We start from the raw sequence: 26,227 nt of genomic DNA on the forward strand, positions 1-26,227 counted from the left end.
AGGCTTCTCGGTGACTAGGCTTGTTTCTCTGCAGACGTGTGTAACGTGGATCACCAGAACAAGGCGGGCTACACGCCCATCATGTTGGCAGCCCTGGCCGCCGTGGAAGCCGAGAAGGACATGCGTGTCGTAGAAGAACTTTTTGGCTGCGGGGATGTGAATGCCAAAGCCAGCCAGGTGAGCGCCCTTGCCACCGGGGTCCGTGCTCACACAGCTCCCACCCACACCAGCCCGTGCCACCCCGTGTGGCCAGACACACTGGTGACCTAGTGGCTTCACTGTCACATGGTGCACATCTCCCTCCTTGGCTGTGCATGCTGCCTCTGTTTGGAGCAGGGTGCGTGCACGGTGTAGGTCAGCCCACTTCAGGGCCCAGGAGTCCCCACCATACCTGGGGTCACTGTTCGCTCAGTCTCTGATCCGTAGTGTCTTCCTGCTGGGCACACAGTGGCCCTGGTATAGTTGGACTTCTCGGCACCTTTGAACTTGCCGGCTCCTGGCTGCAGGGACACAGACAGACCCTCCTGGAGAAACGGCAGCGCTGACACACTACTGGGTGATTGTACTTAGCTCGGTGCTCAGAACGAGAAACTGTTTCTCTGTGCCTGCCGCCACCCAGCGCCAGATTACTCCCACGTCTGCTCTGTGCCCTCTGTCACGCTGCCCCTCCACCTCCCCGCACTGGGTCTGCGCTGTTCTGCTGATGCCCCCGCTGCCCTTCCGCCCCGCAGGCGGGACAGACAGCGCTCATGCTGGCGGTCAGCCACGGGCGGATCGACATGGTGAAGGGCCTGCTGGCCTGCGGGGCTGACGTCAACATCCAGGACGACGAGGGCTCCACGGCGCTCATGTGCGCCAGCGAGCACGGGCACGTGGAGATCGTCAAGCTGCTGCTGGCCCAGCCAGGCTGCAATGGCCACCTGGAGGACAACGTAAGTGAAGGGACACGGCCTTCTCGGGCCTGCCTGCTAGGGGTCTGCAGGGCCCCTTGGCAGAGGGGCAAGGGCACATTCTCCACGCTGCTCATTGGGGATTTTGTGCTTGGCCGCCCTTCCCGGCCCAGCACCGCGGCATCTCCTGTGTGCAAACTCCCACTCCCAGTAACTAGAGCCGAAGGCAGGAAGGTGAGGCCTCAGCGCCCACACTCGAGACAGGAGGGTGAGGAGCGCATCCGAGAGCCAGCACGCGGCAGGGGAAGACTCAAAGGCCAGAGAGCAGATGGAGTGCAGGCGCCTTGCAGGTCCGTGAAGAGGAGAGGACCGGCCCCCCAGAGCGCTGGGCTAGTTGTTCCAGGCTGGGGTACTAGGTGACGAGAGCCAGCTGTCACCACAGTGAAGCACTTGCCCGCCCCCAGAACGGACTCAAGCGTGCCCTTCACTGGGGCCCCTCAGAGGGACTCCCCTGTGCATCTCATCAGCTTGGCCCTCCAGACCGTACAGCTCCTTCACGCACGTTTCCCGCTCCTGCTCTGGCTTTTCTGTCATCATAATCCCGATCTACTCTCCCCGTTCCCACGCTGTCCCTGTTCCAGATCACGCCTTGCCTGGGAGTCATCACAAGGAGCGCCGCTGCCTCTGCAGTCTCCAGGCCACAGGGAGGAGTGCCCATCAGTGAAGGCACAGGCACTGATATCTGGGTGGGGCCCTGGGTCCAAGTGCTGCTTTGGAAGGTTTATCTCCATGGTGCACGGGTTTGGCCCAGAGCTTCCTTCAGCTCGAAACACTAGAAAGTTCAAAGGAAAATACCCTTTCTTGCACTAAGTGTCGGATCCTGGTGGGCCAAAGCCAGCAGGCAGAGCTAACCAGGGCAGGCATTTACTTGTACCAAGGACTGGGGGGCTGACGGTGGGCATCCGGGTGGCACATGGCATCCGGGTGGCACATGGCTCTTAGATGCGGTTGTCCCACGTCCCCTTAATTTGTGCGGGGCTACAGGGACAGCTCCCCTTTAGCTGTCCCCGAGAGCTGTGTGTGTTGCATGTGTCTTGATTTTTGTTTGTTTGCTTTTACTTCTGCTTTTTCTTAGCAAAGAACAGCCTGTACATGTAGTAATAAGAGGTCCCAGAGCCACAGTGGCTTCCAGAAATGCTGGTCTCCTCCGGAAGGAGTGGGGAGGGAAGTGGGAGGGCAAGTAGCTTAGAGAATTCCGGGTGGAGGGAAGGACCCTAAGATGCTGGCCACCAAGCATCGCTTCCTGCTGCTGGTGCCCAGAAGCACATCCTTGCTCCAAGACCAGACACAGTAAATGGCGCTGGGTTCTGGGTTTTGCTTTGTCCCTCCTTGACATGCATCCAAAGCTGGGCAAGTTCATGGAAGCCACACATGTAATGGAAACTGACTTCCCCATATTTAGTGTTTCCCCTCGGATTTTCATAAGATGTGTTTCTGCAAGGCCGCAGGACGTAGGGACTGTGTGTGGATGGTGTCTGCAGCGGTCGATGGGGGCACTTAAGGCCGGAGGATCTGCTCCCTCCCGAAGGGCAGCATTAAAAGATCCTTGGCAAGCAGCAGGGTGTCTAAACACACACTGTGGTGTTTCCTGCTCGCTGTAAAGAGAAGCAGCACAGACACCTAGGTTTCCACCCCACCTTCTGCTACAGCCCCCAGCTGGTGGGAAGGGTAGTTGGGTGAGTCCCTTTTGTCGCCTTTGTCGTGGGTGCACGGGGCGCACACCACCAGTCTGACCACCGTGAAGCACAGTGGGAATGAGGTGTCAGTCCTCCGACGGGGACTCCACTCTGGTGGACATAGTGCTTCATTGTAGCCTTTGGGCTTGGTGTGCAGAGCTCCAGAAGAGTCTCCTACGGGACTGAACAGATTTGGGGAACCTTAACAGTTCTTGGAGAGTTTTTGTTTTGCTACCTTTCAGTGGTCTGGAAGTTTGAGAAACCCACCCTGGCTTGTTTTTTTCCGTGTTCTCTTTAGGATGGCAGCACCGCACTCTCCATAGCCCTGGAGGCCGGACACAAGGACATTGCAGTTCTTCTGTACGCCCATGTCAACTTCGCCAAGGCCCAGTCTCCGGTCAGTGTTGTGCATTTGGTGTTTGTGAGTGGGCTCAAGTCCACCAGGCCCGTGGGCCCCCTTCTTCAGGGAGTTGACAGGAGACATAGGTTTTCTGAGGATTCTGGAACTAGGAATTTTAGCCTGGAACTTAAGGGTTTGTGATTTCTCCCCTGCCCCCCAGATGGCCAGGTAGGCTGCCAGGGAGCTCGGCAGAAGCTAGGCCTCTGCTTGTCCTCAGGAGACAGGTGCTCTGACGCCCTCCCATGAAGGGGTTAACTCTGGGCAGAATTATCCAAATGGCACCTGGTTCGCCCATGAATGCACACTGTTTCGTTCCCGTGTTCCCGGCATTTTTCCTCAAGCAGACCGTGAGCAGCAACCCATGGTCCAAGAGTCTGCCCCTCCGAGTACATGGCCTCCCAGGGGTGGCCGGACACGGCGCTGCTCAGCCCAGCTGGATCTAGATCCGCACCCAGCTGCCCATGCCCTGGCGCATACGTGGTTGTCAACTGTGCTGGACGGGGTTCATTGTCACAGAGGACGTATCTGCCTGAGGTCACTTATTAACCACCCCCCCCCCCGTTTTTTCTCTTCTCCTGGTCTCTAGGGCACCCCTAGGCTGGGAAGGAAGACATCTCCTGGTCCCACGCACCGAAGTTCATTTGACTGATTCTCTGCAAAAAGCCGTCCATTTCCATGCCTCCGTCGAGCTGCTACCTGTTCCTGTTGGGCTGACAGCTACTGAATGTATGCGCATTGTGCCTGAGCCCCCAGCAGTGGAAGCTGAGCCAGCAGGAGCTGGCCATTGGGCACACGCCGTCTCCCTCCGGCCCTCTTCCCGCAGCGTCGGGCTGCTTATCCTGGCTCTGTTGCTGTCGGGTCTCTGCTCCGTTATGTACAGCCGTGCGATATGGTAACCTGACCTGAGCGGGCAGCGTCCGTTCCTTCTCTCCCCGCCTTGCCCCTGCCAGGGAGCATCAGCTTCTCACCAGCTTGGCGTTTTTAAAATGTTCCACGAGTATTTATATTGACTTAATGCAGAGCCATGGGAAAGCTCTCTGAAAATTCCATTCCAGAAAGGTCGTGCTGATTTGTGTGTGTGTGTTTACTCTTGTAAAGTGAGGCGGTTGAGATGACTGATCGTCACCAGAACCTTGGGCCTGGTCTGGTGGGTTTCTTGTTTAAAAATCAAAAACAGAACTCTTGAAAAGTAAAACATTTATGAAAGGAGGTGTTTTCAGTTGGGTTAATTTAGGTGGATATATTATATGACTTTTTATATAAAAGGTATCTATATGAAATTGATACAGTATTTTCAACTTTTATATTCCATAGTCATCCAGACATGCAGAACTACATGTAACATTACCATGTTTTTATTAATCATTGCGCAAGTCCGCGTCTGTGGCAGAGGTTGGATCTCATTAGAGGAATTGGCGATATGTTTGCCCCTAGGGAAGCCTAGTGTAGTTCTCCACGTATTTATGGACTCCTTTCTGCCACGTCACATTCACTTTGGTCTTACATGTATTTAAATGTTTGAAGTGCCTTAGATTCTTGCCATATTTTCCAAATAAAATTTCATTAAGGTCTTCTGCGTGTCCCCGCTCCTGTCTCTGACAGCTGTCTGCCCAACCCTGTTGACTTATGGCCCTGGAAGCCCGGGCTGATGGACTGTGGGGGCGGGCAGCGCCAGCCTGCGGGTCTTGCACTTGCCTGAGAGGACAGCACGACTCGGTTCACGCAGCTCTGCCCGGTCCTCAGGTTGCCCATCAGGCGTCGGAAGTTTAAGACCTCATTAGGCAGCTCATCAGACAGGTAATCTCCAAGCGGAGGCAACGAGTGACCTATTCTCAGGTGTGGTGCGGAGCACTGGCCTCTGGCCCTCGTTTTGGGTGCAGCCGCTGGGTGATGGCACCCGCCTTGCAGTTCCTTTTACAGAGTAAAGGAACTGAGTCCGTCTTGTTTAAAAAAAAAAAAAAAGTCATGGCAGCCAAAATGCAAATGAGGTGTTTGGGCACAGTCACTGGTGGTGAATTTTAACCCAGCCTGTTGGCAAGAGCCAGGTGCATGGGAGAAATATCACGGAGGCGTTTCTCACACCTTTCTGTATTCCTCTTTCCTTTCTCTTGTCTGTTCGTGCACTGCTGAGCTCAAGAAAGAGACCAAAGGACAGATTTTTTTTCCAGCAGGTGTGTATCACAGTGCCTGTCCTGTTTCACGGGCTGGGAGGAATGCATCGTTTAGAAAAGAACACAGAGGAGCTGTGCAAAGCGGCACTCGAAATTGAAGCCAACTTGGGGCGGTAAGAGATGTCCCCACCCTACCCCCCACCCAGGCCCATGGCGGGACATCTGGGGCAGAAGGGCCGTCCTCTTCTTGACCCATGAGTGAGGGCACAGCCACCTGGGCTCATGAGCGTCTTTGTCGGTCCCAGGAGAGATCCCGTGGCCCTGGGGTCGGGGCTACATTTCATTCATGTAGTCCTTCAGGCTCCTTCAGACCTGAACTAGCATGGTAAATTAAGGCAGAAGAGCATTGGTGTTTGAAGCAAAGTAGGTCTGTGAGTTTTCTGTCTCTTGAAGGCATGGAATGCCTTTGGAGCAGGGAGCGCCGAATCTCAGGTGGTGTGGAGGTCCTGCGGGTTGTGTTCTGTTTGAGAAAGGAAGGCGTTCATGTTGTCTGTGCGTGAGAAAATGAGTTCCTCCACCTTTGTGCTCCATTTCGTGTTACTTGTGCTCCATTTCATGTTACTTATGCTAACTTTTACAAAACAGTGAGTGATTTTATCATGGAGTGGGGTCTCACTGGATCCGTATCGAGCTTCTAGGTTTGCTGGTGTACACTGCTAACACCGGGCACCTAAAAGGCATTTCATCTTGGCATCTTGCCGCATTACATAGACCGGCCTGGTTCTCTCCTCCCCGGCTTATTGAGGCGCGGGTCCATCAGGGGATTAGTGGCAGGACACTCGGCCCCCCGAGTGAGGCCAGCGTGGGCTGGAGACTCTGGGTGTTGTTTTCTGGCTGGCACGAAGAGAAGCCTGAACCTTTCAGAACCTTTCAGGCAGCCTCTTTCTTCTGTCAGCCTTGCTCAAGGCCAGCATCGTCCCCCAGACAGAAGGAATAGAGCGGTGGGAACTTAGAGACTTTAATGTTAAGAAAATGAAACAGGACTGGTCCTGCTGCCGTTGTGACGTCATGGACTAAACCCTGTGCGAGGGAGGTTGGGGTTGGGGTGCCTTGCTGCTGGAGAGGGTTACCAGGAGTCCCCCGATAAACCAAGTGTTGGGCTCTTGCATGGAAGTTGCCCATGTACTCTAAGGGGAACCGTCTTACCCCTGACTGGGGTGGCCCCAAAACACAGCAGATAACGGGCTAACTCTCACAGATGGGATCCTGACCCAATGGGTTCTTTGCTGTGGGGAGCCAGCTGCAAGCAGGGAGAGTTTGATTTTCATGGTGCTTTTGTGGGAACTCCTTTGCTGCGTGCGTGAGAACTGACGGTGGGCGCTGGGGGGAGGTGCCGATGGTGGGCCCCACCCTGACGAGTAGCATCCCCGGGGTTTCTCAGTGTGGCCTCTGGTCCACACTGAGAACGGTTTTACCCTGGAATGACACGGCACTACCGTAGTTCTTTTCCAAACAAATTAGGCGGGGCAGAGAGAGCTGGAACAAAACAAGAAACAGGACGCCTCCTCTTTTATCTTTAATGTGTGACGAGCCAACAGAACCCCTGTGTGGTCTTTGTCTACATTTGGTGGCATTTCTGCAGCTCTAGAGCAGTTGCTTCTAGAAAGCCAGGAGCCACGGCTGCCATGGTGGCGGGTGGGGGGTTGCCCAAGACATAAGGGACAGCCACTGAGAAGGCAGACGGTTCTGACCCATGAGTGAGGTGTTTGGGCACAGTCACTGGGGGTGTTTTCCTGGGTCCATCTCTTCCTTCCCCTCTTCCTGGAGAAGCAGGTCCTCTCCTGCACAGGACAAAGGCCGTGACCCATGGCCCTGCTTTGGAACAAAGAGAGCATTCTGTTTCTTTTCTACTGTGAGAAAATTCTTTTTCGCCAGAGACTCTTCTACTTTCTGCCATAAGGAAATTACTAATCATATGTTTGCTCTGTTGTTACCCAGCATGGCTGTAATTTAGAATCCCGCCGATCATAAAAATATATCTCAGTCCATTTTGCTGAGGATGATCACCACAAAAGGATGTGGCTGAGCCAATGGCCACCCTGTTCCAAGACGGCTCACACTCACCCTCCCTTCCCGCCTGAGGCACGGGCTGTTTCCTGGGGCAAAGCACTGGGGAGTCACAGTCAGCTCTTGGAGCATGAAAGGTGGAATTCACACTTGCAGTGGCGTCCCTGAGGTACCCGGCCTGAGTTCCTGCGAGGATTTTGTAGAGAAGCTAGAAAACAGAATCCCATGTTTTATGGGTACATACCTGATTTTGAGGACATTTGGGGGGAGGAGTTGGCATTTTAGGAAATAAGCTGCCCAGTGCCTCTCCATGAGCATCTTTTGATGATTTAATAGGCACGAGGATGGGAACCGTATCTTTCTTTTGGGTCATGGAAGCTGTGTAAGAAATAATCTGAAGACCAGATGCCAGTCTTATATTTGAGCCAAAACAGGTTTTATACTTTTTCCCCACCCCCAGCCCAGCAAGATCCAGTTTGCCCAGTGCCGGAACCACCTGCAGGGGTGAGGCGGAGAGGGAGGGCCCCGAGCGCGGGTGGACAGGGTCTTCTCTGCCACCAGACTTGTCAGGCGGCTCCGCACGGAGGGCCAGCTGAGCGGCCGCTGATTTCTCACAGGGCGGGCCACAGAGAGATTCTGGCTCTGCTCCCTCTGTGATGAAACCCTGCGCTTAAGCAAACAGAGCATAAAGATAATAGTCACTAATGAGATTGGGTCTCTCAATCCTATATGAAATTTGCCAACCCCCCCCCCACCCTGAAAAGCCAGTCTTCCAACAGGGAGTTCCCTAAGTTCAGCTTCCGTGCTTGGGTGTGACACCAGCTGCCGGGACTGAGAAGTTCAGGGGCCTGGCTGACCAGCACTGGTTGAATGAATGAGGGTAGACACATCCTTGGAGGGCAGCATTGAAAGTCAGGAGAGGGTTACTACTAGGGAGGGGGCGGTCCCAGGAGGAAGCCTGCAAGGGGCCGGCAGGGCCCTGCGGAGGGTTTGCTTCTTAGCCTGGAGGTAGCTCTGCTCTTAGGTTTCCTTTGTGATAATTCAGCAGTCTGTCTGCTCACAATTTGTGCCCCTTTTTGTGTGTGTGTATGTTAACTTCATTTATTTTTAAATTTAGAAGAATTTGAGGGGCTCCTGTTTGACTCAGTCAATTAAGCATCTGACTTGATTTCTTCTCCGGCCGTGCTCTCAGGGTCCTGAGATTGAGCCCCAGGTCAGGCTCCGGGCTGAGTGTGGAGCCTTGCTTAAGATTCTCTTTCCCTCTCCCTTTGCTCCTACCCGCCTCCCAACCCAACTCAGGCATGTGTACACTGTCTTAAAAAAAGATTTTTTTTTAATTTGAAAAATTCTCAGCAAAAAAGGTCTTAGGTGGGGAGGGTGTCGGTTTTGTAGATCTGAAGGTAAACAGGAACAGGGGTGTCTGGCTGGCTCCGTCGGTAGAGCGTGAGACCTTTGATGTCAGGGTCATGAGTTTGAGCCCCACGTTGGGGATAGAGCTTACTTAAAAATATTTAAAAAAAAAAATGGTGAGCAGGAATAAAATGATAGCCTAAAACTGGAAGCATTGGGTCCCACCATTTAACATTAATACACAGCTTTGCACATGATGGCTGCTGTGGTCTACCCATAACCTTGGATAGTAATGGTTTGAGCTGTTCTCAGACGTTCCAGTTCTTTCTCGGGGTACTCCCTGCCTACGTCTGAAGTCGGGCTTGACCACGTGACCTGCATTGGCAGATTGCGGGAACGTGAAACGCCAGTCTGTCGCTGTGTCCCCGTCTCCCATCTTGTTCACGGAAGCAAGTGTTGAGACGGACTTAGCGGCTGCCCAGGTCCTCTAGTGACTGCGTGGAACAGTGTCCTCGCCAACCTACAATTCCAGGGCTGTCAGGAGCGCGAATTTACCATTATCCTGTCACGGGAAGGGAGTTTGCGGGTGATTCATCAGCACGGCATTCAGGTTTTCTTTATCGATAGCAGAAATCGGTTTCGGGAAGTGGGTGCTGCTGGACCCGAATGGCTTTGTAGGTGAACTGTGGACAGCAGGGGCACAGGCTCCGTGGACTCGGTCAGGGACACAGGAAAGTAATGCACGCTTTTCCTTACTTTTCTGAGTCTGGCACATGCCAGTAGTTACCGTGCTCAATGCACAGGGGTGTGGGTAGCCTGTCACATAGACGTTTTGGGGAGCAAGGACCAGCCCTCTGGGAAGGATGGCCGCTTCCTGTGTACCTGGCGAGGCCGATTGTATCTCACAAACGTGTAGTTCTCAAAGCTGAATCAGAATCCCGAGGAGGGCTTGTGACAACACAGACGAGTTTCTGACTCAGTAGGTCTGGGACAGGGCCTGAGAATCAGCATTTTAAACCAAGCTTCCCGGTGATGCGGCTGTGGCTGGCCTGGAGACCATGTACCGAGAACCAGTGCTCACCGGGAAGGAGTGTTACAAGTAGACTTATATCTCAACTGCTGGCACCTGATGTATAGGCGTCCCCAGTGTCTGTAGTCTTTAATATCGCCAGGCTTTGTTTGTAATTTCCAATGACTGAGACTTCACGTGTCACTTGTGTGCTACGAGCCTCTTGCTCCCTGATTTAAATTCAAATTTTGCAAAGGTGCAGTTGCCTCATGGCAACTCTTTCTTTCTCGACCTTGTGTAATATATCAAGTGTTAATAAATCCTGTGTACCTCGAGAATTGGGTTTTACAACCCAGCCAGAGCCCTGAGCTTGAATCACAGCAGTCTTGCCAGAAGAATGACACACTCATTGCACTTGGAAAGGAAGAAAGCCTGATTTGTACTGATCTCACTGAGTCTCTCTCTGTGTTGGCTCCCTTCCCCCCATCGTGAATGCTCAATGAAAAGTCACCATCTCCTCCTGAAACCACAGCGAGGCACCAAGGAGAGTGTGTCCTGTGCGGCTGTCCCCCCAGCTGCCGTCCCTGAATTCCTCTCTCTGTTCCTGTCCTGCGTTGCACAGAGGCTCACAGTGGTTTTGCTTGGCAGAGCCAGGCCAGCAGTCACTCTGGAGGCTCAGTGCCAAGTTCTGAGAGACAGGGGCATCTGTGAGGGCAGGCCCCGGGGGCCCCGGGACCAGGAACCAACGCGAGGTGTCTCCCCGCCCACTGACACACGTCATGCATGTCCATCGCTTTCGGGTCAGAGACTCAGTTAAGACGAGTTAAGAAGAGGGAGGGGAAATTTGTGTTTCACAGGGAAACTGGAGGCAACTTGTTTTATATCCTCCCCCACCTATAAATTAATCTCGGAGAGACAAGACTCGCTTTCAGGAAGTGCGCTTGCTGACGTGGATTGATGGCGGCCTTGAATGACCAGAGAACATTCATGAAGTTCCTCCCATGGCCCCGTTCAATCATTGTCAGGGTATAGCCAGAAACATGCTGTCGATCTTATAAGCCTGTGGTATTTTCTGGTCCGCGTAATATTTTAAAAAGTAGAACAGAGTACTTTTCTGTGTCTCTGTGTGTTAAGGGTTTGGGGACTCCGGCTCCGGAGGCCGACCAGCCTATGATTGCTAGAGCAACAGACTTGGTCTCATGAATTGTCCTGCCAGATGCGTGTCTGTGCTTCCGAGCCACGCTGAAATCAGGGGAGCCAAACGCTGCCACCGCTCATCTGTGACACCCCTCAGTGGTCTGTACATACGCCGAGCTCTACAGGAAGAGGAGTTCCGTCCAGATGCCAGCATGAAGAACAGTGACCACTGCAAACAGCCACCCCGTCTGGGCAGAGGACCCTTGCTCTCTGGAGTCCATGGAAATACGGGGAGGCATGACCTTGCGGGGCTTTGCTTCTCCCCCAGTCCATCCATCTGATGCCTAACAAAAGGATGACTTCTCACTTCTTGCTCTGCTCCTTCTGTGGTTTCTACCAGGATACTGAAGACATCCGTAGGACTGAAGGCCGGGGAAAGATCTTCAGCTCGAGGTAGTGCAAGCAAAGACCAATGTGTGGCGACCCATTTTATCTGAAGGTGAAAGTTGCCACTGACGGTTCTTCCAAGGGTGTGTCGTCATCCGATTTATAAGTGTGCACATCCGTGACCTTGGCCACAGTGATGCTGTGTAACAGAGCCCACAAAGCCTCTGCGGTATACAGCCGTGAGCATTTATTACTCACGGGTCGGGGGTGTGGTGCTGACCGCTGGCTCTGCTGCTGATCATGGCCAGTCTCCCGTGGGGCCGTCAGCCGAGGGAAGCTGCCTGCGCTCCGGTAGCTGAGCTGTTTCAGCTCTGTGACTCGTACCTTCCAGCTGAGTAGCTCAAGAATGTCCTCAAAGGCCGTGACAAAGATGCAGGGAAAGCGAATGGACAAGGCTTCTCCAGGCTTCCGTTCAAGGCCCGCACCCCGTCATTCCACGACGTGCTCTGGGCCCAAGCAAGTCCAAGAGCAGCCCAGGTTCCAGGAGATCGGGAAACAGGCCAGGCCTCTGCAGTCAGCAGAACGGCAGTGCCACAAGTCAGAATGTGTGTCTTCAGACCGTCTAAAGGATGTAGAGCCAAAAAACGCAGTAAATATTTCACAGTGAGCTCCTTCCCCTTGATGGTTCTGGCCAGGATTTGGGGTGTTGCTCAATAGACCTATTAGCCTCCTTAAATACCTGCGGGAAAGTGTGGAGACAGTAAATCTGGTCCCTTCTTGAGGCCAGCCTATGTTTGCAGAGCTCTTGCACGGTCGGCCACTCCTGGAAGTTTCAGCCATACCCTTGTCACTTCCGTGTGTGTCGCCGTGGGGGAGCCCCTGACTGGACTCGCCGGCCACGGAGCGGCCTTGGACTGTGAGAACTTGAGCAGCAGGCAGGAAGTGGCAGTCTGGACCTTGTGGGGTGGCCGTCCAGAAGCAGCTGGAGAAGAGGAGGTGCCCTAAGAGTCTTGGGAGCTGGTTTCAAATGCTGTTTGAGGAGCGTCCGTCAGGGCCAGACACGATGGAGGAAGAACCTCCATTGCCCCAGCCTGGCCTGACCCAGGCGCCTGCACCAGGAAGCCTGTCCACAGCCTTTGGCTCCCTGCTGACAGGATCCAAGAGGGGACTGGCGTGAGTCATGGTAGAGCCCCTTAGGGTCCCAGCTAGAAGCAGGATTTTCACCACAGGCCTTGGCTGCCTCCCGCGGCCAACAGACAGGGCTCCGTGATCATGTCTGAGTTCTTGTCTGTGGACTTGTTCTGAGGCGGACTTAGCAAGTGAGTCGGGCACGGTGTCGGGGCAGTTACCTGTCCTTGGGGAGCTGATCCCAGCCTAATGGACCCCACGGAGCTGCGATGTTGGCTGTGCCGGCGGAGGGGCTGTGCGCGCAGGCGGCCGGGGCGAGACCAGCGCTTTCCCACTTGCTAGTGCAGTGAGGGACCTCCTCGGGGGCGCCCAGGTGGCTGAGTCAGTGAAGCGTCTGACAACTCATGATTCTGGTTCAGGTTATGATCTCAGGGTCAGGAGATCGGGTACCACGGCGGGCTCTGCGCCCAGCAGGGAGCCTGCTTGGGAGTGTCTCTCTCCCTCTCCCTCCGGCCCTCCCCCGCTTGGGTGCTTTCTCTCTCTCTCACATAAGTCTTTAAAAAAAAGAAAGAAAGGAACTCCTCACTGCTTCAGGGCGGCATAACCCTTCCGGCTGCTCTGGATGTAGGCCGTCTGCCGAATCTCCTCAAAACACAGAGGCCTGTGCTCCTGTTCCACCGGAAAGGGCGAGCCGACTGCATCATCACTTGGGTCAAGCACGAGAAACATCTTTACAGAACGAGCGGAGCTCATAGGAGACAAGGAGGCCTGTGTACCTCTCAGATGCGGGTGGCCTCCTGGCCCTCACAGAGGAGGGCGGCCACACCCCGTGGCCGGTGGCCTCAGCGGGACAGACACCTTCTTACAGCTGTCTTCACACACTCTGGGTCCCAGTGTCCCAGCGTCCCCAGGGCCAGGCTCTGCCACCTCCATTCCCTTCTGAGGACCGCACGTTCCTCACAACCCAGAAGGCAAGCTGGAGGAGCCTCATTTGCTGCGGTCTGAAGGAGGGTGCCTGGCCCCAAGTACGGTTTAGAACCGGCCCCATGAGGAGGCATCCCCAGGCTGTTGACCGCAAGCCTCCGGGTGGCGGTCACACATCTGAAGGGCGGTTGTGCGAACAGGGGGAGAGGAGTTCCGTCCTGCTCCGGGAGGGAGAGGGTCTGAACCCTGAGCCAGAAATCCAACTCCCGGCACACACGCCATTGTGTTCACCAAGAAAAGGGTGAACCAGGAAAAGCTCATTCAGCAAAATCAACTGAAGTCAGAATGGGCTCTGCTGGCGATAAGGGACGTGAGAGCTTGCAGGGGCCTCCTGAGGTCCCACCAGCCCTGAAACTGGGGCTTTCCTCTTAAGCCGCCAACTGGGTCACTCTATTCCCTGCGCAGCCTGACCTATGAGCTCCCCCTAGCGGCCAATGATGGACACACCCCTGCATGAGCCGGTCTCCTACAGAAAGTCATGGTTGCAAAATCAGTGTTTCCACAAGCACTCTTTAAAACTCCAGTAAATCGGGGCGCCTGGGTGGCTCAGTGGGTTAAGCCTCTGCCTTCGGCTCAGGTCATGATCTCAGGGTCCTGGGATGGAGCCCCGCATCAGGCTCTCTGCTCAGCAGGGAACCTGCTTCCTCCTCTCTCTCTCTGCCTGCCTCTCTGCCTGCTTATGATCTCTCTCTGTCAAATAAATAAAATCTTAAAAAAAAAAAATCCAGTAAATCCGGAATAACCATTACTTCCACATGTAGTGATGGTTATTAATGGTTAATGAAACCGCATTCACACACTCACACGCACGCATACACACCTGTACATTCTGGGTCACAAGGTAAGATGTCTTGGTGACAGTGGGCAGAGCAGAAGTCTAGGAAGTTTGCACAACCCAGGTCCAGGACACGGTGCAGCCGGGCCCATCAGTCTCTGCGGTTCCTCATGAGGGATGCAGGGAGGAATCCTCTCGAGCACCTGTTGTGACTCATTCTGAGTCAGGGACCCCGGGTTGGGGCGGCACAAGGTGGAGAAGATCAGCCCCTCCCTGTCCGGGGGCTAACAGTATAGTTGACAAGCAGCCACACCGAAGGAAAGAAAGGCACATTGTGGTGCAGCGGGCACCTGAGAAAGGATGGCAGGTGGAGCCCGGGGTAGGCAGGAGAGCTCCTGGGAAGATTCGTCCAGACTTGTGTCCTGAAGGAGGCATAGGGCAGGGCAGTGCCCAAAAGAAAGGGAGTCTACCTCCTAGCAGGCTGGCGCTGGAAAGGGCTTTCGGGCCAGTGTCACCACCCTGTTTTCCCCCCTGGCAACCCATTTATGGCCTCATGGACTATAAAAGTCCAAAGTTTATAGCAAGTCCCTTTCTTTTTTCAAAGCTCGTTTCTCCCTCTCTTATTTTAACTTCCTATGTTTGATTTTTTTCCATTGTGGTAAAATACGGATAATGTGCAGTTTGCCATTTTAATTTTGAAGTCTGTAACTCAAGTGGCATCAAGTACATTCGCACTGTTGAATAACCATCGGCACCACCCCATCTCCAAACTCATCACCCAAAGCAGGAGCTAATCATCGAGCGGTAACGACCCACTTCCACTCCCGCTGGCCTCTGGTAGCCTCCATTCCCCTTTGTTTCTGCGGATTGGCCTGTCGGTGTATTCCACTTAGTATGACGTCCTCCAGATTCATCCGTGTTGTAGCGAGTATCAGACCTTCATTCCTTCCCATGGAGGATAAGGTCATGATCTCAGGATCGTGAGATCAAGCTCCCCATTGGGCTTTGCACTCAGCTCAGGGTCTGCTTGAGATTCCCTCTCTCTTTCTGTCCATCCTGCTCACACACTCTCTCTCTAAATAAATAAATCTTTAAAAAAAAAAATCATAAAACGAAGAACCGAAGCTCTGAGTGGCTCAGAGTTACCCAGTTACCCAGTTCCCAGTTAATGGGAAGCCTGATTAGTGAGTCCATGTCTCCTGCCTTCTAGGCCAAGGCTGCCACCACTCCAGGCTAGTAGCTCAGCAGCCCTTTATTTCACATCCTGCTCTCGTTTCAAATAGTGAGAAGTACCAGGCACTCCTCTGAGTGTTTCATCTGTGTTAATGCATTTTCTCCTCACCATGAACCTACAAGGCAGATGCTCGCCATCACTTTCCCCTTTTTATAGAGAAGGAAACAGAAGCTGAGAGGTTAAGGAACTTGCCCAACATCACACAGCTATTGAGTGACAGAGCTGGGCCAAGAACCAGTTCCAGAATCCCTGCTGTTACTCCAACGCACTGCCCCTCTTGCAGAGAGAAAAGCATTCTTCACCGAAGCAGGACACCCTGTGGATTGTATTTCTAGTGTTAGAGACTGGAATTCTGGAGAGGAAACCAACCCAGCTGCCCCTTTTCTGAGATTAACTCGGGAAGACAAATTTATTCCAGGGAGAAGATTGCGAGTTGAGTTACACCTGCCTTTTTTCAGCAGATGTCTGTGGCCTCGAATTCTGCATGGGTCTTATGGGACAGTCTCCTCCCCTGGCCACATGGTCTAGGAGCTACAGGGCAAATGTACATCCTTCATGCCCAAAATTGGTCCCCTGAAATATTCTAGAATCTGCTCAGTTGAAGACACAGAAGTCTCATTCCAGGGATGCCCTTGCTACGACAAGTACCATTACTGGGTTTTCCATGTGCCTCTGAGTCTCACGCCCCAGCCTACCACGGCCACTGTTATTAGAGCTGGGCCAGTAATCTGAAGACCCCAGAAGAGTCTCACATGCACCCAACCACCCTGCCCCAGTTTGGTTTAGGTCACATGACCTGTCGACTCGGGAAGACAGAACTTTCTAGAACAAAAACCCAAAAAATAGCTGCTTTCTCCACGTCTGTTCTACTTGGAAAAGCAATTGCTGAGGAAACCACTCCCACCCTAAGGAGGGCAAATACAAGAGTCAGGCCAGCAGTCCCCAGCCAAACAAGCAAGGACGCTTAGTGACGGGCCCTGCCGAGAAAACGTCTCATTAGAAGGTCTGGGCGCCGGGGGACTCTGGGTCCTTGCCGTGTGGCTGGCTGAGTTCTCCAGGTTGTGGGTGGTTTCAGCCAGTAAGTCTAAGGACTTCGGCTGGTCGGTCAACAAGAACAGAACTTATTTACCTGCCACAGAACATCAGCGGTCACTTTGATAAGAATCCTTCAAGGCGCCCTTGGAAACCAACCAGTTTGCCGGCTTCTACCCTTTCCTCTAAGGTGCAGAGGGCAAGATAAGCAAGTGAGGGCACAGGCGCACTGCTGTTTTATGACTCTAGTCATGCCAAATTTCCTCTCTTCAGCCTCCCCCCCCCCCCCACCACCGCCGGTGGCCCATGGCATGAGTAATGAGACACCACAGGAATCCCGGTGATGCAGGCAAGGAGAGGAAACCGGTCTTCCTGCCGCACGTGGAGCGCCCCAGTTCCAGGGCTGGGCGGGGAGGGCATCTTTCCTTGAGGTCGGGCTGCTTTTCGTTTCAAGTTCCAGCGCCGGCGTTACTTACACAGGGACAGTGTCTCCCCGATTACCCCGTGAGTTTGGACAGCGGCCGGACTGATGGCTAATCGTTGAAACCGTAGATGTCCCTGTTCGCACTGGATCGTCCCGCACGGCGCTGGCCCCCAGCAGGCTGCTCTGACGGGCGAGACAGAAGGAAAAGCCCACTGAGGCACAAGAAGGCATCTCAGATGAACCTGAAGCCTACGCGTGGGGCGTGCAGAGGAAGGGGTCCCCACGCGCTCCTGGGTTCCTCTCAGTGTGGGGCAAACATTCCACCCTGCCCCGAAGCCACGCCGCCGTGTTCCAGGCCCATAACAGCTTGCTCCCCATGCCCCCCTATGCCACCCCACACCAGCCGGGTCACTCCTGGGGGTTTTATGGGGCTTTATGAAGCTCTTCCGGGCATCACTTTGTCGAATCCCATGAGCTAGTTTGTCACCAAGCTCCTGGTCCACCACCTCAGCGGCGTCTGTGTCTGTCCCCTTCTTGCTCCTTGGGTCTTCTCATTCCTGGGCCTCAAACACTGATCTGTTTGCCAAGCAAATTCCGAGAAGCATGGCCCCAACGAGGGTCATAAGGGGTGGCCTTACCCATACCCATGATAGGGGGTCTGTCAGTGGACCTTCAGAAGAGACCAGAACAATGCAGTCCTATTCTGTCCGTTCATCTGGAGGCAGGGCGACTGATACAGACATTAATCCAGTTTAACGACAGAAACGCCGGCCTCCCTTACTGGTTCTGCTCCAGGGCACGGAGGGAGTTCCCTGTCACAGCGTCCGTGCTTCCGTTCTGTGGCTGACCGCTGCAGTGCCTCCCTGCTCATAGACCAGACACTCGGCACCTGCTCTTCCGAGAGTTTCTCTTCACTGGGGAAGCTTCCATGACCAGCAGTGATGACACAGAGGAGAATGCCTCGGACCCCGTCACGGCTAACGTGGGGGAGTCTTCATTTTGGAAGCAGGTTGTCCACTACCTTGGAAAAAGACAAAATTCTCTCATCTTGTACTGGACGTACTGTAATTCTTATCAAAAAAGTGAGGCCCCAGAGAGGGCTCCCTGGACCAACTGAACTAGATCTGGCCCTTGCCTTCACCCCACTTGCTCCGTGGGCAGTAGGGAGCACCAGCCTGTTTCGTCCTGTGGTGGTAGAAACACAGGATTTCGGGTGTCTGGACTCACATTCTAAAATGCCTTCGTAAGACTAAAATAAAACACCATCTCCGTGGATTTCTTTCCTATAAAACACGATCACATACTCTTTCCATTCCATAATTAGAAGAAAGGTACTCTTCCCTCTAGTAAAAATAAGGAAAAAAGAGTTTAAAGAGGTCTTTTATATATTTATTTATTTATTCCCAAAAATTAGGTGGGAATTAAGGGGCACCTGGGGTGGCTCAGTCAGGTAAGCCTCAGACTCTTGATTTTGGCCCCGGTCCTGATCTCAGGGTCATGAGATCGAGCACCACATGAAGCCTACTTAAGATTCTCTCTCTCCAGGGCACCTGAGTGGCTCAGTGGGTTAAGCCACTGCCTTCAGCTCAGGTCATGATCTCAGGGTCCTGGGATCGAGTCCCGCATCGGGCTCTCTGCTCAGCAGGGAGCCTGCTTCCTCCTCTCTCTCTCTGCCTGCCTCTCTGCCTGCTTGTGATCTCTGTCTGTCAAATAAATAAATGAAATCTTTAAAAAAAAAAAAAAAAGATTCTCTCTCTCCCTCTGCTCCCACCCCACCCCCACCTGCTTGCACACACATGCGCTCACTGTGTCAAAAAAAAAAAGTGAGAATTTAAATACCACTTAATAGTAATTAATGATAACTATTATACTGTGTCATCTAAACAACCATACTAAAAAAAAAAAACCCACAATTTTAAGTGAATCTTTGCTTATTACAGCATTGATACCTGTCACTACCTTTGTTTTTTTTTCCTCTATATTTATTTTTCCTTCTACAGTTCTCCCTATACTTATCGTAGTAGATTGTGACACATTTATAGTTTGAGTGTGTATTGAGCGGTGGTACACATCCTTCTCTCAAGGTAAAGGAATGCAGGAATCTAGAAGCCAGAACCATACCCAGCCTTGGGTAGGGGCGAGGTGCGGCAGGGCTGGGGGTGGGGTGGGGGAGGCGGAGGGTGGCAGGTGTTGTGTCCTGTGGCTCTCTGCCACCTTGTGTCCACATGGGGCTATTGCACTGTCCTCGGTAAGGTTCCAGAAGGGTTGTGGAGCTCTTCCTCTTTACCGTCATCATCCTGAGGGCAGCCCCAGACGGAGCCCACGCCTGTGGGATGACAGAACAAGTACCACCAGGCTCTGGGGAGGGCGGGGGGTGGGGGAGAGATCCAGGAACTCTGGCATCAGACCTAATGTAGACTCCTGGGTTCCCCCCTTTACACCTGAGCCTGTGAGCAAGTTCTTCCCCTTTCGGAGGCTTCATTTCTACCCCTGCAGCAGGCAGGTGACATAATGCCCGCCTTCAGACTCATGGCACGGAACTTCTAGAAAACCACACAGGTGTGATGTTGCTGTAAAGATTAAAGGAAATATCGTAACGTGCCCGCCCATCATCCAACAAGGGATGCTTCCTGAACAAATGAGAGAATGAGTGGAACAGCTTATGGAATGAACCTGGGAAGGTCTGTCTGTCAGTCCAGCCGACATCCCCTCTTCTGAGGGACCCAGGGAGGCCAGGGGCAGGCAGGAATGCTGGTTACTAAGGGCAAAGCTCTTTCTGACAGTTGCTCGTAGAGTTCCACTTCCAAACCCTTGAAGATAAACCGAGTGGGCCTCACTGGGTTTGGGCCCATCCCCGGTCCAGACATCTGGCCGGGTGTCTGCTGCGATCGTTAAGGGAGACCAGAAAAGTGTTGGTCCTCGTCAACTGGATTGGCTTTCTGACAGGTGTTTGCTGCACCGCAGGAGAATCTGAACCAGGCAGTGGAGACAACAGGGTGTAGGTGGGAAGAGCCCTTCTGACACCGAGTTATGTCTCCCAAGGGAACAGCTCTGGTAGGTAAGAAAGCCTACGTTAAAGTTGCTGCTAGATGCTAAACCATGAACTTCCAGAAAGCCAGATGACTGTGGGTTGTTTTACCTCATCCATCTGCTTCTAAAGAATCAGCGGATACAAGTATCCCTTGTATTCCCCTTCAACTATACAAAAATGGAAACCCAGAGAAATTAGATTTTCTGGTGCTGCTACAAAAGTAGTGTATTTTTAAACTGGGACCTGAGTTTTCCAGGTTCTGGTTGAGGTTTTCTTCCCATATAGCACCTTAGCCCCAGGAAAAGGGCAGGCTCCAGAAGAAACTGTCAGATTTTTTTTTTTTTTTTAAAGATTTTATTTAAGAGAGTGAGCACAAGCAGGGGTAGCAGCAGGCAGAGGGAGAAACAGACCCCAGCTGAGCAGGGAACCGGATGCAGGACTCGATCCCAGGACCTGGAATCATGACCTTAGCCAATCAGGTGCCCCAGCCATCTAATATTTTGAGAGGAGCAACCCCCAGGAAGTTCCAATGAGTTGGACAGCAGGCACTGTCTTCCAGACATGGTCCCATGGGGTGTATGTTTTTGCATGACCTTTCATCCTCAGTGCCCTCCTACCTATTTGAGATAAAGGATCAGGGTCTCTTTGTTAAAACAAAAACAAAAACCTCCCAAGACAAAAAACACTGGTCTTATCCTTTACCTTACCTTCATTAAACAGGTTTCAACTTGAAGAAACATAATCAGAGCAGAGCCGGACTTAAATTCTTTTTACTAAGAAATCAGTACCTTTTAGGTCGTTTATAAATAGTCCTCTCTAATACAGTATTTTTTTTTTAAGATTATTTATTTATTTATTTGATAGAGATTACAAGTAGTCAGAGAGGCAGGCAGAGAGAGAGGAGGAAGCAGGCTCCCTGCTGAGCAGAGAGCCCGATGCGGGGCTCGATCCCAGGTCCTGGGATCATGACCTGAGCGGAAGGCAGAGGCTTTAACCCACTGAGCCACCCAGGGACCCCAAAAATGAATACAGTATTTTAAGAACTGTCCATTATTACAGCAGCTACCGGTGTACTATAAGTTATTATCAGGAAACAAGTGTGGCAGACAGACTGTGCTTGTTCCCATGGTCTCCTGATGGTCATGCCTTTGTGATGTCCTTCCCCTTGAGCATGGGTGGGACCCATGACTTGCTTCTACCCACTCAGGACAGTAAAGGCAATAGAATGTCACATCTGTGATCATGTTATGTAAGGTTGTAACCCCTGTCTTCCAAGGAGACGCTTCCTTACAGGCTGTGAGGAAGCCAGTGGTCATGTCAGCAAGACCCACATGGCCAGGAGCTGAGGATGCCCTCTGGCCGACGACGTCCAAGAAAGTGAGGCCTTCTGTCTGACAACCCAGAAGAAACGGAAAGCTCCTAACAGCCATGTGAGCAAGGAAGTATATTCTTCCCCACTCTGGCCACAGATGAGACCGCAGCCCCGGCAGCCCTGCTGATCTTGATTCCAGCCCTGCACCAGGCACAGCTCAGCTGGACCCAGACTCCCGACCTACAGAAACCGTGACATAATGAGTGTGTGTTGCTCTGAGCCACTGAGTTTGTGGTGACATGTCCTTGGAAAGACTGTAAGTCACAGCTTTCTGGAACACAAGCCACAGGAGGCTTTCCCCAGCCCAAAACATGAGCTCCGACCTCTTGATGTCGGCCAACGGCCCCCACTCGACCCACTCCACCCGCCTTTCCTGCCTTGTTCTCCTTTCCTGCTCACTCACCTCGGCTGCCCGCTCCTCCCCTCCATGGGAAGCCCTGCTGTCCCCATTTTGCCTGCCTAAATCCCCCAAACTTAAGTCCCCCCAAACCAGTCATATCTTAACCTAAATACTCACCAGTCTGTCAACATCCAGCTTGAATTCCATGTCAATCATGACCCCCAGGAATGCAGGGACCCCTCTGTCCTGGAGGGCTTTCTCCTCCCTCTCTGACCACTTTACCTGAAGTTCAGTTATCCCTGCAACACACTTACCCCTCACCGTCAGCCCTCGTGCAGTACCGACTGGACATGCCCTCGGAAGCAGTTCCCTCAATTAAGGTACTTACAGAAAAGAAGAATCCATTTCAGTGCATTCCACCACGTTCGTGGGGCCCTGCACCCTTCGTATGGTAAATGCTTTCAGCCAATGGGAGCTCGCACGGAGGTGAGCGCTTTGCAACATATGTAATTACCTGTCCGCAAACCTCTCTTTCTGCCAATTACTTGGTGTTCCAGCAACTGGTTTTGGTCCATCGTGCCTGTGCGAGTATAGTACTGGACCCACAGAGAAACAAAAGAGAATCGGGCTGGATGTTAAAATGCAACTTGGACAGTGACGATAGGTATCCACGCGGGAGGTATCCATGTTAAAATGCAACTTGGACAGTACACGATAGGTATCCATGCGGGAGGAGTTGAGAGAAAGAGAGCCACAGGCCATGGCAGGAGTGACTTGGACATTACTGAGAACATTGAAAAAGACCAGCCCAGGAATACTGGCCATCAGCGAGAGGGCAAGCAGGTGGCCACAGTCCTGGGCAGAGCTTCTCGGTTCTTGGAGCATGGGTGGTCAGAGCCCTCCCAGGATGCACTGCCGAGCTTGGTTCTGCCTGGGGACAAGGCCACACAGAGCCCTTCCAGGCTGATTTAAATAGCACTCCTGTATCCAGAAAGTTGTCCTTCATGAGAAGCCATGGCACATGTATAATACTGTCATTTCTGTTGTTTTCTTTATCAGATCAAAAGTGTCTTGAAATCTGCATCTCTTCTGCATTTGCACACTGCTGTGAACAGGGGAGTCATAAGCTGCTGAATCCTAAAGTACCCAGATCAGGCATCTTGCTCTGGGAGCAGAAGATGAGATGGTTACAGGGTGGCTTTGTTTAAACGCCTTCTCTTACCCACCCGTAGAGTTATCGTCATGACCTAGCATAGACAGTATTGTTTCCTCTCTGTCTTCGCGGTCTGACAGGGCAGGGCTGTGGCTCTGTCAGGGTCTTAGGGGAAAGAGATGCCACTGCCAAACTGGGAACCTCCACTTCCTAAGGTACAACTCACCAAGATAAAGTCTGGCAGCATGGAAAGCGCAGAGGATGCTATGGTACCCAGAGCCAGTAAAGCCCAAAGGGGAGAGGCATGTGGACAAGGGCCTGCTTCACAGGAGGGTCAGGCAAGGACAATCCAGGGGCATCAAGGCCCCAGCCTCGCTCCTGTCCTGCCCTCCATTCCCCACCAAGGCTCCCTGTTGGCTGAACCAATGCCAGGGGACAAGGAACCCAGGGAGGTGGGCCACAGAACCCCCCTTCTGGGCAGGGAGCAGGGTGGGGAGGTGGGGAGTGGATCTGGCCTGGCGGAGGGAGCTACCCAGCACGGAGGGTGTCCTGTTGAATATTTATGCCCCTCAGGCTCTGAACAATCCTCATTTAAGATTGACATCCCTGGTGCCAGGGGAACTCAGAATATTCAGTCCATCCTTCTTTTAAAAAATAGCAACGCAAGTGCAATCCGTCTTCAACTATCCGCGGGTCTGAAGCTCAAGTGAGTTGCGCCGGGTCGTGCTCCGGGTGGGATCCGTTCTGCTACACAAACAAAAACACAGAAACTGGAGTGGCCCCTTCTGGGTACGTACGCCAGAGAACTGACAGCAGAGTCTCAAAGAGCTATTTGTACAATCACATGCATGGAAGCTTTATTCCCAATAGCCGGAGGAAGAAGCGCCCACGTCACTATCGATGCATGAACAGATAAACAAAGGTAGTATATACCGGCAATGGAATATTTTTCAGCCTTAAAAAGAGAGAAAATTCTGGGGCCCCTCTGCGGCTCAGTCACTTAAGTGTCTGTCTTTGGCTCAGGTCATCATCCCAGGGCCCTGGGATTGATTCCCACATCAGGCTCCCTGCTCCGCGGGAAGAATGCTCTCTCTCGCTCCCTCTGCTCCTCTCTCTCAGATAAATAAATAAATAAATAATCTTTTTTAAAAAAAAGGAAAAGAAAAAGTTCTGTCAGCTGCTACAACACAGATTGAACCTGGAGGACATTGCACTAACTTTATAAAATAAGCCGGTCACAGAAAGACAGACACTGCGTGATTCTGCTGATGCGAGGAACTAGAATAGTCCAGTTCCTAGCTGCAGGGGGTAAAAGGGTGGTTTCCAGGGGCTGGGGGACAGGAGGGCCTGGGGTATCCTGTTAGTGGGTGCAGATTTTCAGTTTCTACAAGACGAAAAGAGTTTTGGAGACGGGTTACACAACAATGTGAATGTACTTGTCTCCCTGGAACCAGACTCAAACTGTATACTTAAAAGTGATTAAGATGGTAAATTTTAGGTTATATGGATTTTACCACCACTTCTAAAGATTTCTTAATCAACAAATCAATAACGTGGCTTAACACGCATCGGTTCAGGTCTCACGCCCACTACATCTCCCTAAAGGTCAGCCAGGGGCTCTGCTCCATGTTATTACTGGCCTCCCTCTGGACCCAGCCGGTGGGCCGTGGCTTCTGGAATGCTGCTGGTTTCTGTGGCTGAGCAGAGGGACTAAGCGGGAGTCATTCCCACCTGAACCAGATAAGCCCGAGTACCCACAGGGGCGTGGGGGCACAAAAGGCAATAGCTAATGCAGATCTAAGAAGTATGTCTAGAAAAAACCATAGGGACGGCTATTACTGCAAGAGGCTGACTAGACTCGAATAGATAAGAAGTTGACTTGTTTTGTTTTGTTTTGTTATGATTTTCTTAAACCACAGCCTGGCCTCAAAGTGTCCGTGACTGGTTGAGATTTTAAATCATCTTTGGTCCCCTCGGCGACCCTGGGCAGCAAGCAGGCTCAGAAAGCTGTCCCTCCCCGCAGATGTCCTCTAGGAGTGCCCTATTCAAATGACAGGAGAGCGATCAAAGAGCAAAGCAGAGCCACAGGCCAAGGATGGCACCGAGGGGGACTGCCTCCAGGGAGCTGAATCAGGGTCGGTGGGGGGGCGACGCTGTCCCCGCAGAGGGTGAGGGGTGCGAGCTGCTCGGAATGTCCGGGTACCCGCGGCTCACATCAGAGGATGGACCCGGGACGCCGGGCAGCCCCTCATTCTCCTTTCCCAAAGGAGCGGGTAGTGCACGGATCCCATCGTGATGTCGCCACCACAGGGCGGGTGGGGGTAGGGTCGCCGAGAGCCGGGCGCTCCAGCTCGCCGGGTTCCGGGTGGATGGGACTGAACCTCGTTCGCTGCCGTACAGGCCCTCAGGAGATCCCGATTTTTGAACTGGGTACTGACCCTGGACGGGGCAGCGGGGCTCCAAGGGCAGCGGGAGCGGGCTGCGTCTATGCTGTGCCCAGCGGGAGGGCGAGCCGCGCGCTGGGGGGCCCGGGGGCGCGCTGCGGCGTACACTAGGCGTCCCCAGAGTCTCCGATTCTGGGTCCCCGGTCAGGCCGCACTTCCGGCCCCCCTTGCAGCTGGAAGGCACTGAGCGATGAGTGCACTTCTTTGCCTTCTGTTTCTACTGGTTATACACGTGTACCAAGAAGGGGGGCTGTGAATAAGCATATTAGAAACTACAAAAAAAAGGGCACCTGGGTGGCTCAGTGGGTTAAGCCTCTGCCTTAGGTCATGATCTCAGGGTCCTGGGATCCAGCCCCACACAGAGCTCTCTGCTCAGCAGGGAGCCCGCTTCCCCCACTCTCTCTGCCTGCCTCTCTGCCTACTTGTGATCTCTCTCTATCAAATAAATAAATAAAATCTTAAAAAAAAGAAACTAAAAAAAACCTATAAATAGAGGTTTGAATTAAACCTCTCAAAAAAGAAAAGTAAAGAAAAAGTCAATAAAAACAGATTATTGATATAATAAAGGCTGAAGCACATGGGAGAGAATCTTAAGAGAACAGGGGCCGGTGTTGGCACGAAACAGGAGGCGGGCCACCCCTTGGGGCTCCATGACGGCAACCTGCCGAGAGCTGCAGGACGGAGATGCTTTGGTTCATTTATCTGCTCAATATCAGGGTCTCCAACCCATCGTGGACTCCCCAGTACCTGCATGGAGATTATAAAGCCATCACATCACCAGCAAAGTGTTCCTGGGCTTCCCATTAAGGCTAGACTTCATTATCTACCATAACGTGTGGTGGGGGCCACCAGCCTGCTCACTCTGGTCCAGCGCAGAATCCCACACTTGGCAGCTTTTCCTGGAGGAAAAGGCCCGTGGGAAGGAGCCACTGTTAATTCAGGCCTGTGACAGAAATCGTTTGAGGGTTTGATGGGGATTAGCTATTTTATTTTACTTTATTTATGTATTTTTTTAATTGCCCAACACTGGGATTTACAATTTTTTAAAAGAGAGAGAGAGAGTGGGAGGGGGACAAGGAGGGAGTCAGGCAGACTCCCTGCTGAGCGTGGAGCCCGACCTGGGGCTCAGCCTCCCAACCCTGAGATCGTGACCTGAGCCGAAATCAAGAGTTGGATGCTCAACCGACCAAGCCACCCAGGTGCCCAGGGACTTGCAGTTTTAA

The 26,227-nt window shown here is 52.8% G+C and overlaps 1 protein-coding gene across 5 annotated transcripts in view; it reads left to right on the forward strand.

The window, feature by feature from the left end:
- The window catches only part of KANK1 (KN motif and ankyrin repeat domains 1), a 195,941-nt gene extending 191,706 nt beyond the window's left edge, over positions 1–4,235 (forward strand). For all 5 annotated transcript variants that reach the window (XM_032306226.1, XM_032306223.1, XM_032306224.1 and 2 more), the window contains 4 exons: positions 35–177; positions 732–932; positions 2,925–3,023; positions 3,613–4,235. In XM_032306226.1, coding sequence (XP_032162117.1) covers positions 35–177; positions 732–932; positions 2,925–3,023; positions 3,613–3,675 — 506 coding nt within the window. In that variant the 3' untranslated portion in view covers positions 3,676–4,235. The remainder of the gene's footprint in view (positions 1–34; positions 178–731; positions 933–2,924; positions 3,024–3,612) is intronic.
- Positions 4,236–26,227: the final 21,992 nt, after the last annotated feature.

This window comes from Mustela erminea, chromosome 12 (genome assembly GCF_009829155.1).
Source record: "Mustela erminea isolate mMusErm1 chromosome 12, mMusErm1.Pri, whole genome shotgun sequence".
In the NCBI taxonomy this organism is placed as follows: Eukaryota; Metazoa; Chordata; class Mammalia; order Carnivora; family Mustelidae; genus Mustela; species Mustela erminea.